The sequence below is a fragment of the Pelophylax lessonae genome, assembly GCF_965119305.1.
Source record: "Pelophylax lessonae genome assembly, chromosome: 3".
Lineage (NCBI taxonomy): Eukaryota > Metazoa > Chordata > Amphibia > Anura > Ranidae > Pelophylax > Pelophylax lessonae.
This window is the reverse complement of record NC_138770.1, coordinates 352,534,839-352,553,482: the sequence shown is the minus strand read 5'-3', so window position 1 is coordinate 352,553,482 and position 18,644 is coordinate 352,534,839. Positions and strand designations below refer to the sequence as shown.

General features: G+C 42.0%; 1 protein-coding gene across 1 annotated transcript in view; it reads left to right on the top strand.

Moving 5' to 3' along the window:
• The first annotated feature begins 1,845 nt into the window (after positions 1-1,845).
• IMPG1 (interphotoreceptor matrix proteoglycan 1) overlaps positions 1,846-18,644 on the top strand; it is a 348,223-nt gene continuing 331,424 nt past the window's right edge. The window contains exon 1 of the mRNA XM_082249671.1: positions 1,846-2,080. Within this exon, the coding sequence (XP_082105797.1) occupies positions 2,014-2,080 (67 nt within the window). The 5' untranslated portion in view covers positions 1,846-2,013. The remainder of the gene's footprint in view (positions 2,081-18,644) is intronic.

Genomic DNA, 18,644 nt, shown 5'->3' with positions numbered 1-18,644 from the left:
TGAAATTGAATTCTGTCGTACGAGAATTTTCGTATGAAAGTAACCTCTTCACTTTCCATATGAGACTAGCATGAAAGAAAAAACGGATGAAAATTCGTCCATTTATCTGATAGTGTGTACGAGACTTTAGAAACGGAGACCACTCCAATACTGGACACTTTCACCCCCTTCCTGTCCAGGCCAATTTATAGCTTTTAGCATTGTCCCACTTTGAATGACAATTGCGCAGTCATGCAACACTGCACCCAAATTACATTTTTATAATTTTTTTGAGACAGATAGAGCTTTCTTGTGGTAATATTTTATTACCACTGGGTTTTCATTTAATTCATAAAAAAGACTGACAATTTTGAAAAAAAATGTTTTCCTCGTTTCTGTTACAAATTTTTGTAAATAACAAATGTTTCTCCTTCACTGATGTTCGCTGATAAGGCTGCGCTGATGGGCACTGATTGGCTGCACTAATGGACACTGATGCGGTGGCACTGATGAGATGGCACTGATAAGGAGGCACTAATATGCATCACGGATGGGCACTGATAGGTGGCACTGATATAGTGCACTAATGAGTACTGATAGGCAGCACTGATGGCACTAATAGGTGGCACTGATGGGCACTGATAGATAGCACTGATGGGCATTGATAGGCGGCACTGTTATGCATGAATAGGCAGCACTGATGGGCATTGATTGGCTGCACTGATGGGCGGCACTGATGAGCTCTGATTGGTATCACTGATGGGCACTAATTGGTATCACTGCTGGGCACTGACTGGCATCACTGATGAGCACTGACTAGCATCACTGATGGGCACTGTTGGGGCTATACTGATAATCAGGGTACTGATGATCAGTGCTCTGATTATCTGTGCAGGTCTCCCCTCTGAGGAAATGCCCCTGATTGGCTTTCCTCTCCTACTACTCTGTCAGTGTGAGGAGAGGAAAGCCGATACCTGGCATTTCCTTGTTTACATGTGATCAGCTGTGATTGGACATCTGTGTTATGTGTATAGATCACATGGGCAAAGAGCCGTGTCATAATAATTTATAGTTTTTCCTTATTTTTTAGCCATATGATGAAGCACGACAATGAATTCATCAATCTCAAAATCAGCAAAAGACTAGCCTTTGAAGATGCTGTTGAACTTTTTTTTTTTATAATAGTTTAATTTATATTATACTGAATAAGAAAGATGTATTTGATCACTTGAATGGCCTAACCTCTAGTTGTAGATTCTAAATGACTAAAATAAACTATACACATAACACAGATGATCAACACCTGTCGGTATTTGAATTAAAGTTAACTTATTGACCCCTGCTGTGTTACATCATAAGCCAATTCACAGAAATACATTTTTAAATAAAATGTTGTTTACCTAAAGACTCCTAAACCTTATTACCGACAACACAGGGTTGTTAAACCTGATTACATTTTCTCAAATTAGATTTAATCTAAGTAGTTAAGCAACATAAGTTCTTGGTTAGGGCAACCTGTCATCTCTGGGAATAGACATGGAGTTAATACTTAACTGTAATCATATTCTGATATAATGACATTAGTGAATGTTATTCTGCCATGGTCATACACTTAGACAACTGTACATCCTGTTTGGAGAAATTGACAGGGGGTACATGAAAGCTTAGTGTGGCCTTTAACCATTAACTTGTGTTTTTTGATTACGAATAACACATGTCAGTGCAGCAGGTTAATTAGATGCAGACAACCCTTCCAGCTGTCCCACAAGGAGGATTATGTCTGAGTAGTAGATAAATAGATTATGCAAGACACACACTATTTTGTAAAGTTGTCACTAGCTGCTATTACAACTGAACAATTAAAGAAGAACCGCCACAAATACTTTAACAATTCATTAATTGGCATGACAAACCATATTTCCAGTCACTGTTTTTTTATGCAACTATAGAGACAGGCAGCATTCATTTATAATTGCAAGACTGGAAGACATTTTTTGCAGACGCATCAATAATTCACAGCATCCAAAACTCAAAATGAACTGTAGGACTGGATTATTTTTTGTCATTATCTTTATATGTGTCCAGGATCATTACAGCGAAGGTAAGTGACTGTACCTAACTGTATCAGCTGGAGATAACATTATGTGATTTGCGTTGTTATTTTTAGCCATATTACATTTAAATTTTAAAATTGTTGAAATGTACAATTACAGTTGTGATACACTTGGCCAATCATCTGCTATATATATATATATATATATATATATATATATATATATATATACTATTTTCACAAAAAAAAACTGCATTAGTTTGTCAAAATCTGTTATGTCCTGTCATACATGCCCCGTCATATATATTGGAGTTAAAATGTCAAATACTAAAGATTTCTATAAGTGACTTGCTAATGTTCTGCTAGTTCAATAACCTTGTGTTATTACCAACTTGCAAATAGGTGCAATATTTTTTTTCTTTAATTTCCTCTGTACTGGTTTAAAGACAAAGACATTTTTAAGAACCAGAAAACTATTCCTGAAGATATATGCATTGCATTAAAAGGTTATATGATACATTAAGGCTGATTTAATAAACGCAGATAGGCAGTTCACTTTGCAAGGGAACTTTCTGTTAGCTTAGTGAATGCGGTAAAAGTTCACTTAGCAAAGAATCCTCAATCATGTGCAAGGAAGATTAAAAGAAAAAACATTTTTGTGCCTATATTATGACTGGATGAAGGAAGTAAATAGATGAAAATTCCTTTGCAAAGTGAAAGTCTATTTGCATTTAATAAATTAACCCCATTAACTCAGAAAGACATATATAGTACATAGGATGTACTTTTAATACAGCTATTATTGATTTCATTTTTATAAAGCATCGTCTAGATTTTCTTTTTAATCTTGACCTTCTTGGATGATCAAGTGTAGGCTTAGCTATCAGCTAAAAGATGATTTACATTGTAAACACAAAAATACTGTTATCTTTAAGCGTGCTAAAGCTTATTCTGACCAATAAACTACTGTTCAGTTGGTTGTAAAGTAAATGTTTTTCCCTAAAATAAAAATCATGTTATAATTGCCTGCTCTGTTCAATGGTATTGCACAGAGCAGCCCTGACCTTCTCTTCTGGGGTCCCATGCCAGCAATCTAAGCTCCTCAAATTCTGCATGGGCCGTTTTCTATGATGTCACATGGGGGAGCTTGCTCCCTACCTTGTCTGTGTGCATTCATTGACACACAGCACGCCTCAGCACTGACCCCGACCCTCCTCACTAGATTTGACTAACAGCGGCAGAAGCCAATGGCTCCTGCTGCTCTCAGCCGAGCCTGTGAGAGAGCGGAGAGAGGCGAGAAGACCTGTAGACAAGCACATCTCTGGATCGATATAGGACTCAGGTAAATAATTAGGAAAAACCATGCATTTAATCACTTTGTATCCAGGCCAATTCTGAAACTTCACTCCTAAATGTAAAAAGCTCCTTTTTTTTTTCTTTTGCAAGAAAATTACTAGAAACCCCCAAACATTATATACTTTTTTTTTAGCAAAGGCCCTATAGAATAAAATAATGGTTGTTTTAAATTTTTTTATGTCACACGGTATTTGTGCAGCGGTTTATAAAAAAAATACATTTTAATAAAATAAAAAAAACAAAACACAATATTTACCCCAATTTTTTTTGGATAATGTGAAAGAGGATGTTACGCCAAGTAAATAGATACCTAACATGTCATGCTTTAAAATTGTGTTTGCCCGTGGAATGGCGGAAAACAACAGTGCCTAAAATTCTCTATAGGCATTTAAATGCCTATATAGGTTACCAGTTTAGGGTTACACAGGAGATTTGGTGCTAGAATTATTTTTCTTGCTCTGACGTTTGTGACAATACCTCACATGTGTGGTGCCAGGTTCCGCTAGTATCCTAACAACTAATGAGTCAACCCTATCCAGCCATTTAGCTGTCAGCCAGGTAGTTCATCACTAGTGAGGGTGTCTGTGATGAGGGTTATGACTGTTAATCATCTCTGAAAACACATAACTGTGGAGTGGAATGGCAGGAAACAGATTTCCAGTATGAAAAAAAGGTATTTTAAAGTATCTTCAATAGAGATGTCCCGAACTATTCCCTGGCGAACAGTTCCCGGCGAACATCGCTTGTTCGCGTTCGCCTCGGCGAGCGAACATATGCGATGTTCGGTCCGCCCCCCATACATCATCATTGAGCAAACTTTTACCCTGTACCTCACAGTCAGCAGGCACATTCCAGCCAATCAGCATACCCTCCCTCCCAGACCCTCCCACCTCCTATAAAAAGCAAGGACAGCATCCATCTTAGATTCATTCTGAAGCTGCAGAGTTAGTTAGAGCAGGGAGAGTGCTGCTGCTGCTGTTGCTGCTGCTGCTGCTGAATTAATAGGGAAATCATTAGCTAGGCCAGTGTTCTGTGTCTACTTCTGCTGTAAGGACAGCATCCTGATAGCACCCCCAAAAAGCCCTTTTTAGGGCTGGTACATCAGTCTGCTTTTATTTTTTTTTTTTATATATATACAGACTGTACTGTGTGCACACCACTCATCGGGTGGCACAGTACCTTGCAGATAAAAAAGTAATTTACCCTTTAATATAATTGCAGTTGCCTGCCAGTGTGTGTCAGGCCCACTGGCTGAACTGTGCCCACTGCCAGTGCCCACCATTCATATAGGGTGGCACAGCACCTTGCAGATAAAAAAGTAATTTCATTTTTTCTCTGTAATATAATTGCAGTTGCCTGCCAGTGAGTGTCAGGCCCACAGACCGTACTGTGCCCACTGCCTACCACTCATATAGGGTGGCACAGCACCTTGCAGATAAAAAATTCATTAAATTTTTCCTCTGTAATATAATTGCAGTTGCCTGCCAGCGAGTGTCAGGCCCACAGACGGCACTGTGCCCACTGCCCACCACTCATATAGGATGGCACAGCGTCTTGCAGATAAAAAAAGTAATTTAATTTTTCCTCTGTAATATAATTGCAGTTGCCTGCCAGTGAGTGTCAGGCCCACAGACTGTACTGTGCCCACTGCAAATGGACTGTTTGCGGTGCCTTAAACAGGGAGTTTGGTCTGTCAGAGTTTGGTCTGTCACTGTGAAGCGGGCGTAACCCTTACACTACCTAATCAATACAACATCATACCTGATCGTATTCACACACTGGATGTTTTAAAGCACATTAGTTAAAACAATTTAGGAATGTTAGGTGATTTATGCCCTTTATGGATTAAAACCCGACTGCGTCAACTACATAATTTTCCATGGAAGTGTTGCCATGGATCCCCCTCCGGCATGCCACAGTCCAGGTGTTAGTCCCCTTGAAACAACTTTTCCATCACTATTGTGTCCAGAAAGAGTCCCTGTTTTAAAATTTGCCTGCCTATTGAAGTCTATGGCGGTTCGCCCGGTTTGCCTGTTTGCGATCATTTGCGGCCGTTCGCGAACATAAAATTTTATGTTCGCAACATCTCTAATCTTCAATTGAAAAAATGGCATTACATTAATAAAATTAGAAAAAGAAGAAACTTAAATTGGGCTTTAAAGTAAAATCATTATGAGAAAAAAATGGGGGTAAAAAATGCTACCGGCTGTTATGTCCCACTTGCATCTGTGCTTTTTGGATCAACTACCTGGAAAAAGAATGCAGATCCTAAAATTAATTGGAAAGTGATCATCTGAGTATTTGTTGTATTTGTTCTCAGAAGCAAAAAGTACTGAAGCAAGAGGGTCAGTGTGACAGCCAGGCAACTTCAAGAGAGGACAGTAATGGAAATCTCAATGTTTCTCACATGCCAGTTTTCTTTATTAATCTTCTGATCTGTTAAAAACTCTATTGGATACAAAACAGAAAAATGTGAATTTAAAGCGGAGTTCCAGCCATTCACTCACCTGTCCAACGGTCCAGCGATGCGGCCGCCCGAAGCTTCGATCCTCTCCCTCAGCGCCGGCATCACTGCTGTGGGCACCCGGCTGTGACAGTTTGCGGCTTCACAGCCGGGTACTCACTGCGCATGCGCGAGTTGCGCTGCGCGCCGTGATTGGCCGGCAATCTTCTGGGACCTTTGACATGTCCCAGAAGATTGCAGGGAGGGAGGGGGAGAGGAGAACTTCCGCTCAGGGCGCCGCGGCGCTCCTAGCGGAAGTGGGAGCGGGTACCTGTCAAAACTAGGTACCCGCTCCCCCCCCCCCCCCAAAAAAATGACATGCCAAATGTGGCATGTCAGGGGGTCAGGACTCCCTAAAGCGGAAGTTCCACTTTTGGGTGGAACTCCGCTTTAACTGATTTATTTAGTTGTGCAATCCCTGAGGTTTAAAGTCATATGGTGGTATACAGCATTTTTTTCTCTTTTTGGGTTTAGATTTGATAGGCTGCACAATTTTGAGTGGAGAGTGGAGTAGATTTATCATAAGCTTTTAACAATTTTTGCTTAGAGATTATTAAAACTACTTTTGTTATGATTTTAAAGTACATTCTTTGCCTCTGCTGGATTTATTGAAAGTATATATTTTTAAGTTGTTTTTCTTGTACTCACATAAGGAGGGTCCTAATAGCATTTTTGATTGATTGAGAGTGACTCGGTGATTCTGGATTTTGGAGTATAGCAACCCCTCTTTCCTTTTTGTTTTTGTTGTATACAAGCATTGAATATTATACTACTACCTACACAAAGCAAAGGAGTCCTCTCTGCTACCTTTAAAGGAAATATACAGGCTGCTTACTGCTGACACTGATTGTGTATTCACCACAAACCAACCAAAAATACAAAAAAAGAAAGTGCAGAGCAAACCATATGATAAACCAAATATTATAAAAAAAAATTCATGTAAATAATTATATCTTGATAGATAATATCAGTAGCCCAAATCAATAAGACAACACATACATTGCGTAAATACATAATAAACCAAAAATATAACTGAAAATATACCAAAATTAATCAAAAATGCATATCATATGTCAATACATGCATAAAGTCGTCCATAAAGAAAAATAAAAAAAAATCCAGAGAAAGCCCATAAAAAACATAGTGAAATGAACTTAAAATAAGGTGAAACTCAGAGCAATAATTCAGTGATCCGTTATTGTGTCCTCAGAATGAGAGGGTCACGCCACCATTTACTTTCTGCTCTCACCTGGAAACATGGGCCTATTAGCGCCTTTCCCTTTCACTGAATGGTAAATAAAGCAGTTGTCTCTAGCCACTGAATAAGCAGATGCCACAGCAATGGTCCATGAGCTTCTCCCATAGAATAAGGGGCATAACCAGGCTCATTCACTCAAGGCAAAGAGAAAACTCTACATAGTGTAATAATAAGTTAAAATAAGAATCACACTTAATTTAAATTAAAAAAAAAACTATTTACAAATAGAATGCATCAAGAAAGCAGAATACAACTTCAAGCGCTTAATGGCAGTTACCGCCATACACCAGCTCGATAGACAGCCTCCCTGGATAGCGCAATGGCATCACTATCATCCATCCTCTGACGTGTTTCACCAAGCCCACATGGCTGCTTCAGAAGGAAAAAATAAGCTAAGCTGGCGTGGCGAAACAAGCCAAGTGACGGAGCATAAAGATGCCATTGCTGTATCCCGGGAGGACTTTATGGATTTTTCTCTTTTTTCTTTATGAACTTTATGCATGCATTAACATAATATGTGTTTTGATTAATTTTGGTATATTTTGAATTATATTTTGGATTTATCTTGTGTTTATGCAATTCATGTGTTACTATACACATATGTAATTGATTTAGGCTATTAATACACATTCTATTAGTATATTATTATTTACTTGCATTGTTTTATGATGTTTGGTTTATCATATGGTGGTTTGCGCTGCACTTTTTTTTTTTTTGCTATTACCTAGTGGCAGAACTAATAAACACAATATAATAGAAAGGACTTGTTGTTGCATTGATTTTTGTATAAACAGCATGCTAACGATTTTATATTCAGAACTACTTACACTGTACTGTACAGACCACTGTACAGACCATTAAAAAGGGAAAAATGGTTTTATGTTTTCTAAACTATAAAAACCTATACACCAGTAAGAATTCTAAAAACATCCTTTGTGTCCCCTTACCCTAAGAGCCTCTTGCTGATTGCCCAGATGTAGACAGAAAGTTGCCCAGAGGTAGACAGAAAAAAGAAACAGAATAAGGAAAAGGCTATTAAAAATTTTAAAGTTTGAGACATATTGCTATCCGCTTTAGCCTGCAGCCTTGGGTACAGGTCCATGAGTCTTTATTGTAAATATAGACTAGCTTGTTTGCAGATTTCCTTCACTGCCCCAGCAAGTATTGATTCTGAATGTACACTGCCTGCTCTGAGCTGTGCTTTGATACTTGAGACTATGTTTTTGTTCAACTCTATATTTGCTTGACTATCCATTCACCTGACTCTTTTTGAGAAATGCAGGTTGGGCAATATATCACTACATAATTCATTTGAGTACTTGAGCTTGCTGGCAATGCTGGCATTGACACTGAATGGTTTTCAGCCTTTGACCAAAATAAATAAAGTGATCAGGACCCACAAAGAAAGATTTGCAGCGACTTTAACCACTTGGCGACTGCCCCATAGCAGATTTACTGCTACAGGACAGCCACGCATTTCCGGGTATCAGGCGCAAAATGTGCGACGCCAGAGGCTCACTTGGCTCTATGTCCGCCGACTCCCAGGGTTCATTCGGTACACAGGCAGAATGGCAGTCTGCCTATGTAAAAAAGGTAGATTGTCGTTCTGTCAGTATGGAAGGCATTGATCTTGTGTTCCTGTGTTCGATGCCTTCCATTAGTAAAAGCACCTCCCCAACAGTAGTAAACACTGGTCAGGCACACAGTCAACCCTTTGATCGCCCCTGATGTTAACCCCTTTCCCAACCAGTGTTATTATTACAGTGACAGTGCATATTTTTAGCACTGATCACTGAATTAGTGTTACTGGTTCCCAAAAAAGTGTCAAATGTGTCACTTAGTGTCTGAATTGTCTGCCGCAATATTGCAGTCCTGCTATAAGTCACTGATCACTGCCATTACTATTAAAAAAATAAAAAATAAGTAAATAAAAAATTCCATAACTATAGTTTGTAGATGCTATAACTTTTATGCAAACCGATCAATATATGCCTATTGGGATTTTTTTTTACCAAAAATATGTAGCACAATACATATTGGCCTAAACTGATGAAGAAATTTGATTTTTTTTACATTTTTTGTATTGGATATGTTTTATAGCAGAAAATAAAAATTAATTAAAAAAAAAAAATTGACGTTTTTTATTTTTGTTTATAGCTCAAAAAATAAAAAACGCAGAGGTAATAAAATTCCACCAAAAGAAAGCTCTATTTGTGGGAAAAAGGGACACAAATGTTATTTGATGATAATAACTGCGCATTAAAGAAATGCAGTGCCGTATCGCAAAAAATGGCCTGGTCATAAAGGGGGGTAAGTCTTCCAGAGGGCAAGTGGTTAAAAATCTCTATTTGTGTTTACAAGCATCTCTGAATTTCTTAGGTGCTTGTTATCATGCACTAGAGTTCCTGAAAAGGCCAATTAATCACAAACAAGAAACTACACAACTCTAGAAAATGACCTGTTTTTATAAGCAAGGCCAGTCTATGGAACATGCTGCTGACTTTGTAAGTGTAATATGTTGTGAATGATTTGTTTGTCAGTGTTATATAACATTCACATTGAGCACAGCCACATTAAATAGTCAAATTGGCTGTACCCATAGAAGAACGGGTGCCAAAGTATAAGAGCATACAGTGACTGCATAGAACCATTTGTTGGCACTCATATCTAATGTGTGGTGCGCTGCTTGGAAATTTGCCCCTGGGAACAATCTATAAGAATCCATGGAAAGAGAAACTCTAGGTCAATTTCTGTAATTATTCATTTATCCAATTTTCCTACATTCCAAATTTGGAATGTGTGTGTCATATTTCAAACATGCAGACCAGGCCAACTATTTTAAAGATTGCCTGACTGATGCCAAGCTTGGTTTGGTTTGATTTGGACTAATTTTTATGTATAGAGCTAGCTCTAAATTGATGTTCATACATCAGACATTTTCTTAGTGAAGCCATTTCATCAGAATTTTAATTAAAAGATGTTTGCTTTTAATTGGAGCAACAAGCATATACACATGGCATGAACATTTTACATTTTAATGAGTACCTTTAAAAAATACAAATAAAAATAAAACACTTAATGTACTTTATGGTGTCCTCAGTTCTGAAAGGTTGCTATTTATAGTTTTCTGAGTAAAATGCATCTCATTAAGCATATCCTTGTCAGCTTCTATATATCTTTGTCAGCTTCTATATCCATTTGAGATATACCTGCATATATTGACTACTTACCATTGGAACAAAAGATTTGCATTTCTATTTCAGAGTTTACATAATATAACTAAGAATAATCTTCCCCAATAAAGCAAGCAATGGAAAATCTAACTCTTCAACCTCATCACTTATACCGGAATAATTTCTAAATAGCCCCTTTAACGGAAAGAAAATTAGGTGCAAATGTTTGCTGAGAGTAAAGTTTCACTTGCTATGTAATGTTTACATATTTCACTCATGAACAAACATATGACTTCAAACACCTCACACTTGGTTATAGAAAGGAAAATTGAAAGAGATAGTGGAAACAAGAAGAGATTTGAGCAGTTTTCCTTTTTCGCAGTTTTACACTTAACAAGTTGTGATCAAGGAACAGTTCAAAGTCAGACAGATGCAAATGCCACGGTCCTCGGCAGGAGATAGCCAAACATCAGAGACACATCAAAGGCAAGTCTTGAGTTAAGTTCTTTAAGGTTTGAAAATTTACTGAAATCTATATTCCACTAACTTGAACAATATAACTCAAGTTTTAACAACTATAACTGAAAGTAGTTTCAAATTATAAATAATAATCCCTGCTGTCAAGTACACTTTTAAAAGACATTGAAGGTTGATCTACTAAAGGAGTAGCGGCTAGTCACTTAGCAAAGTTTATGTTTATCCTGCATAGTGAATGTTGGTAATTAAGATAGAGCAGTGTTCAGTTTATATACCTAATCACGTGATAAAACAAATTATTTTGTTTCCCCTTTACCTTGCACATTATTGGATATCTAAATTGAACAAAAGCCCTCCTTCACCCTATTTGCTAATATTAACTTTTGCAAAGAGGACATACATCTTGCTAGGCGAACAGCCACTACGCATTTTGTAAATTAACTCCAATGTGTAATATTTCTAAACTTAAACATATTCAGATCTTCGTTTATATATTAAAGAAAACCTCCAGGTAAATAGGGTAAGTATTCCATGTGTGTAGCAAATGTGTTGCTGAGGTACCGGAGAAGGCGGTGGAGATAGCAGTGGGGGCATTGCTGGAATTATTGCACATGCAGTGGCGGAGCTAGACTTTTAAAACAGGGGTGGCAAAGGGGTGGCAAGGTATTATTTTGGGGGGTCAATATACATGCGTGTATATATATATATATATATATATATATATATATATGTACACACACACACACATACATATACACACACTTTTATAACTAAATGTAAACAAACATCCTAAGCAGTATTAAAACATTTTTAATTAAATAAACAATTATCAAAGTAAACATTCTTTTAAGGCCACACACTGATCACAGGGCTCTGCTCTAAAGGGGATCTATGGGGACCCTGCTCTAAAGGGGATCTATTGCATAGATCCCCTTTAGAGCAGGATCCCCATATATCTCCCTTTAGGGCAGGCTAGGGCAGGTCCCCCATAGATCCTCCTTTACAGCAGGCCATGGTGAGGTGAGGTCCCCTATATAGATCCCCTCTTACAGCAGGCCAGGGTCCTCCCCCAGACAGTCCCTATCAGTCTCCGCACCGACAGGATTGGGTTCGGGAGCTGAGCAGCCAGGGGCAGAGAGCAGCAGACAGAGAGGCGGCGGCCATGGCGGAAGCACTGCATGAGGGTGATTAGGGTGTGCCTAGGTGCACCCCGTGCGCATGCCTATGAGTAGGGCTGCACAATATTGCCCCCCATCAATGTAGCAACCAGCATGCCCCCCCATCAATTGACAATGTAGTAACCAGCGTACCAACCCATCAATGTAGTGACCAGCATGATTGCCAACCTATCAATGTAGTGACCAGCGTGCTGTGTCCCCTTCAATCATGCAGAGACCAGAGAGAGACTTACCTAAGGTTACAGGTAGAAGAAGTGAACGAGAGGGCCCCTGTGTAGCTAGTTCTCTGTGACTGTCTGTGACTGAGCGCGGTGAGCAGCAGTGGCGCCGTGATTCGCTGCCCAGCTAACCAATCACGCGTGCCTGCACACCTGATTAGCAGCACAGCGAACCACTCACCGTGAGTAGCGGTACAGCGAACCAATCAGGTGTGTAGGCACGCGTGATTGGTTAGCTGTGCAGCGAATCACGGCGCCGCTCCTGCTCAGCTCACCGCACTCAGTCAGAGTCACAGAGAACAAGCTACACAGGCGCCCTCTCGTTCAGGTTCAGCTATTCTATGTAATGTTATACGCATAAGCGGCAGGGGCATTGCTAGGTGGTAAAAAGACCAGGGGCTGCAGCCCGAAGGTAAATTTGATAACTCCTCCCACAAGTCCCGCCCAAGATCCACCCAATACCCGCCCCCTCACCCCTGCCCAATGCCCCACCATAAAATGACTCACCCTTCGCAGCTATAACAGGCACAGATGTTGGATGAGAAGCCCTGACCTCACAAATGTGCTTCTGGAAGAATAGAATCAGAATAGTCAGGGAGGGAGAGAGGGATAAAGAGAGAGAGGGAGAGAGCGGGAAAGAGGGAGAGAGAGGGGGGTAGGGAGGGATAGAAGGAGAGGGAGGGAGAGAGAGGAATAGAAGGAGAGAGGGATACATGGATAGAAGAAGAGAGAGAGGTAGTGAGAGAGGGGGAGGGGGGTAGTAGTGAGAGAGGGGGGAGGGGGGTAGTGGTGAGAGAGGGGGAGGGGGGAAGTGGTGAGAGAGGGGTAGGGGGGTAGTAGTGAGAGAGGGGTAGGGGGGTAGTAGTGAGAGAGGGGGGAGGGGGTAGTAGTGAGAGAGGGGGAGGGGGGTAGTAGTGAGAGAGGGGGTAGTAGTGAGAGAGGGGGGAGGGGGGTAGTGGTGAGAGAGGGGGGTAGTGGTGAATGAGGGGGGAGGGGGGTAGTTGTGAGAGAGGGGGGTAGTTGTGAGAGAGGGGGAGGGGGGGTAGTAGTGAGAGAGGGGGGTAGTGGTGAGAGAGGGGGGAGGGGGGTAGTAGTGAGTGAGGGGGGAGGGGGGTAGTGGTGAGAGAGGGGGGTAGTGGTGAGAGAGGGGGAGGGGGGTAGTAGTGAGAGAGGGGGGTAGTGGTGAGAGAGGGGGGGTAGTGGTGAGAGAGGGGGAGGGGGGAAGTGGTGAGAGAGGGGGGTAGTAGTGAGAGAGGGGGAGGGGGGTAGTAGTGAGTGAGGGGGGAGGGGGGTAGTGGTGAGAGAGGGGGAGGGGGTAGTAGTGAGAGAGGGGGGTAGTAGTGAGAGAGGGGGGAAGTGGTGAGAGAGGGGGGTAGTAGTGAGAGAGGGGGAGGGGGTAGTAGTGAGAGAGGGGGAGGGGGGTAGTAGTGAGAGAGGGGGAGGGGGTAGTAGTGAGAGAGGGGGGAGGGGGGTAGTAGTGAGATAGGGGGAGGGGGGTAGTAGTGAGAGAGGGGGGAGAGGGGTAGTAGTGAGAGAGGGGGGAGGGGGTAGTAGTGAGAGAGGGGGGAGGGGGGTAGTAGTAAGAGAGGGGGGAGGGGGGTAGTAGTGAGAGGGGGGGAGGGGGAGGGGGGTAGTAGTGAGAGAGGGGGGAGGGGGCTAGTGGTGAGAGAGGGGGAGGGGGTAGTAGTGAGAGAGGGGGGAGGGGGGGTAGTAGTGAGAGAGGGGGAGGGGGGAGGGGGGTAGTAGTGAGAGAGGGGGAGGGGGGTAGTAGTGAGAGAGGGGGGGGTAGTAGTGAGAGAGGGGGAGGGGGGAAGTGGTGAGAGAGGGGGAGGGGGGTAGTAGTGAGAGAGGGGGGAGGGGGGAAGTGGTGAGAGAGGGGGGGAGTGGTGAGAGAGGGGGGGGTAGTGGTGAGAGAGGGGGGGGTAGTGGTGAGAGAGGGGGAGGGGGTAGTGGTGAGAGAGGGGGGAGGGGGTGGTAGTGAGAGGGGAGGGGGGTAGTGAGGGGTAGTGGTGAGAGAGAGGGGGGCAGAGCCAGCAACACTTACCAAGTCCAGGAACCGGAGCTGACATCATCCATCCATCCATCCCGCGGCTGAATCCTTCCTGCCCCATCCAGCTTTAGTCAGTTTCTCTCTCTGATGGTGGCAGGGAGGTGGGTGGAGCCAATTTCAGGCGCGGAGGATGAAATGAAAATCCTCCTGGCTCTGAATGCTGTGGGAGGATGGGAAGCTCTGTGTGCCCATACAGCAGCTACAATTGGTCTCCCGCAAACGGCCCCGCCCACACCCGACATCAATGTCTAAATTTGACAGCTGTAATCACATTGCAGCTGGCCCCCTCCCCCGCCGAATCGACCATTTATCACTTGCTGTGCTAGTGTGCTGCCTGTTAAAGTGTTGATATGTAGCCCCGAGTTCCCGGTCAAACCCCTCCTGCCCTGAGCAGGGTGGCAACAGGGGTGGCAAAGATTTTGTCTGGGGTGGCAATTGACACCCCAGCTAGCCCTCTGGCTCCGCCACTGTGCACATGCCTTTGTTAATATTTGTAAAAATGTTAGCAATTGTCTGGAAGAACAAATGTACATACAGATTCACTGGGCAAATGGCTATGTGAAGTTTTTACAAATAGACCACCTAGACCCAGAGTTTGGTTCTAAACACCACCAAAAATGGTAAGGGGTCAGTAGTTGGTTTTATAGACAGCTAAAATATGGTGCAATTTTAGCTAAAGTATATGCATCATATTCCTGTTGTATATACATATTGGCTTGCTCGAATAATACCATGCCATACCAGATTGGCAATTGTGGGGAAATGTAAGAAAGCATTTAAAATAGCGGTTACACAAATGACATTTATTTGAGAAGATACCAATACCCTGAGTTAAAGCCCAACTCTATTTTATTTCCGATAGAGAAGGAGGTGGTTGGGGGGGCGGGGGGGTTAGCACTTCTGTATCATCTTTCTTGGCAGGTACCTATGTGGCAAATATTCACTCTCTTCCTGTCAGGAGAGGAAGTATGGGGAAATCACTCCAACCAAGACCACTTCTAGAATATCTAGGAATGATGGTCACTTCCTTCATTTGTTGTTGAAGGCAAGGACAGGAAGGGAGGGAGACAATCCCCAATGGGGGTCACACACAGAAATATACTCCAGGCAGGAATTTGTACTCTTCCCCACTTTATCCAAAATGAAAAAAATGTAGCTGAGGTAAATAATTAAATAGGATTTACATTGGACACATTTTCCAGCATTATGCTGTATTTTCATGCACTACATTGCATTTTACTATGTTGCAAACTGTATGGACAACAAAGAATACATTGTTTTCAGCAAAATCTGTTTACACTAATTTGTGCAATTTGTGTTGTGTTAACAAGATTTTACCCATTCAAGTCAAGGCTCTGTGCATGATTAAAATGATTGTAAAGTCTCATTTAAAAATAAATAAATAAATAACATGTTATACACTACGTACCTGCTTTGTGCAGTTGGTTTTGCACAGAGCAGCCTGGATCATCCTTTTCTTGGGTCCCTCTTCTGTTCTCTTAGCCCCTTCCTCCTGTTGAGTGTCCCCACAGCAAGCAGCTTGCTATGGGGGCACTTAAGCTGAAATACAGCTCCCTGTGTCCATTCAGACACAGAGCCATGACCTGGCTTGCCCCCTCTCTCTCCTGATTAACACAAACAACATAAGCGCTCTATAGGCTGGGAAGAGGAGGGCGTATGCAGGAGTAAGTTCTGGTTAAAATGTCCATAAAGTTCAAGCATGGGCTGACTGCTGAACAATGGAGAAATACTGTCTGTAGAAGGCTGCATGCTCTGATGAGAGCTAGAAGGAACTCTGTGGACATGTACAACAAAAGAGAAAGGAGAGAAGCGCCATCTAAGTGCAGTATAAAAGATGCGTTTAAAATAAACAGACAAATTCAAAACTCACTCATGATAAACTGACATGTAAAGAGTTCATCCACTCCAGTGGGAAGACGAGCAGCCGGGATCCGAGGAATCTTCGCTGGTTCTGGCTGTACTGGTGGCTCCAAGCACTTTTGGAGAAGAGCCGCTAACTTCACTTAACTTCACTTACCGGTAGAAGGTGAAGTGGGAGGTGTGCGCATTCGAAGCATGCATGCTTCTTCCTCAGGCAATGAGTGCGGCCATCAGGGAGGGGGTAAGAGTAGGAAGTCCATTTGGGGGCAAAGCCATGGTAACCGGCATCACAATAAACGAATACTGCATACCTGCTAATCGGGATGAAGACAGACCTAGCAAGTGCAGGAGTTTGTTAACCCTTCTCTAGGCATATACTGTATTAGAGCACATTGGATTCTTCCTGAATAGTTGCTTGGACGCTTGCGTTAATGTATTAATAAAAACATTGGTTATGTCATGGACATGCAGAATGAAAGAATAGCAGAGAAGGCAAGAAAATAATGAAAAAAGGATAATAAATGACCAGTGGATAACAGATGACAACTGTGAGATTATGATGACAAAAAAAAAAAAAATGACGAAAATAGGAAATAATGGCAAAAAAATGTATATATATATATATATATATATATACATATATAAACATGCGCTATAAACAAAAAAAGAGGACAATTCTGAAATAAAATGAAAAAATCAAATTTTTTTCATCATTTTAGGCCAATTTGTATTCTGCTACATATTTTTGGTAAATAAAATCTCAATGGCTGTATATTTATTGGTTTGCGCAAAAGTTATCACGTCTACAACCTAGGGGAAAGATTTATGTAATTCTTATTTATTTATTTTGTTTTTACTAGTAATGGCGGCAATCAGCAATTTTTAACTGGACTGCGACATTGCGACGGACAGGTCAAACCAGTGACATTACTACAGTAATCAGTGCTAAAAATATGCAGTTACTGTACTAATGACACTGGCAGGAAAGGGGTTAACACCAGGGGCGATCAAACTGCCTAGGGGTGCTTTCTAATTGTGTGAGGGATGTACTTACTGGATGAACACAGAGACCTGTGTTCCTAAATAGGAGGAACACAGGATCCCTGTGTTCATCACTGACAGAACAGCAGTCTGTCGTGTTTACTTCGGCAGACCGCCGTTCTGTCTCCATGGGTGCCCGGCGGACATCGCATCTGCCAGACCCGCTGATTGGCTCCCCCTCTGGCCAATCGGCATGTGTGCACACCCCAAGCTAACTGCTACACAAAATGACGTACAGGTACGTCCTTTTGCATAACAGAGCCGACCTGCCGCAGTATAACTATGGCGGTTGGTCAGCAAGTGGTCAATGCATAGGATGCATCAAGATAAAAAAAAAAAGAAAAGCCTTCTGCATATACAATCTCTTTAAGTTACACACTGTACAGCTCAGTGAGAAGAGCTCTGTGAGATGATTGGGGGATAGCCCCCCCCCCCCCCTCCAAAGCAGAGATCCTTGCTGACTGTACATTTTTGGCATCTATGCAATAATCTAGCAAGATCTCTGTGGTGGTTAGAGATGTGATGATTAACTCTTTATTGCTAGCAGATCAGACAGTTTCATCTGCTAGCAAAGGGCTATTCATCATGTCTCTAGCCACCACATGGACCTTCCTAGACTATTGCATGTTTGCCAAGAATGTGCCAGATCCTTGCTGGCTGTACAAGATTATTGGCAACTATGCAATAGTAAGATCTCTGTGGTGGCTAGAGACATGATGATTAACCCTTTGCTAGCAGAGAAGACCTTGTTGCACTGGCAACTATGCAATGGACATTATTTTCTGATGAATTCTAGATTGCTTAAACATGACACACAATAAAACAGTCTCTGCACAGTCTGTGTCCAATTTTCCATGCATTTCAGTCTGACATCCTGCAGATAAAGGTATATAAAGTAGTAATGGGGTATATGGCGCAATAAGTGTTTGTGTGTACATAAATGTCTATGCAGAACAGCAAAAAGCTATTAGAGTCCACTTGGGGCATTCAGGGTAACTTTCTGGTGATCTCAATGCACCTCTGAAGAGACTGGAGTATCTCTTGGCAAACAGATAAGGAGAACAACAGTGCACAATCTGAGTGTAGTATTAACAAGATTTGGTGAATCTGGTTGGTGAAAAGACAAATGGTAACTTATATTGTGACAGTTAAAATCGGGCTCATCACATAGTAAGGGCTTCCGATACACAGTCTCAGAACAACAGGGAACCTCAGACCAGTAGGAGTACTGGGTGAATGGATACACCTGCAGGACCAAGAGAACACATCGGGGGGCACCAAACTTAATGCAGCATTAATAGTAATGAGAAAGTAACTTGGTAACTCACATGGGAACAAGAAATGGCACTTTTTGTATGTAATCCGTGCATCTGGAATGGGGAGCCTCTTTCTACATCTCCCAGCCTGGAATGTCTGGAAGTCAGGCTGGATGAAAGCTTAGATGAGGAAGTGGAAAACAACAAGATGGCGGAGAGCT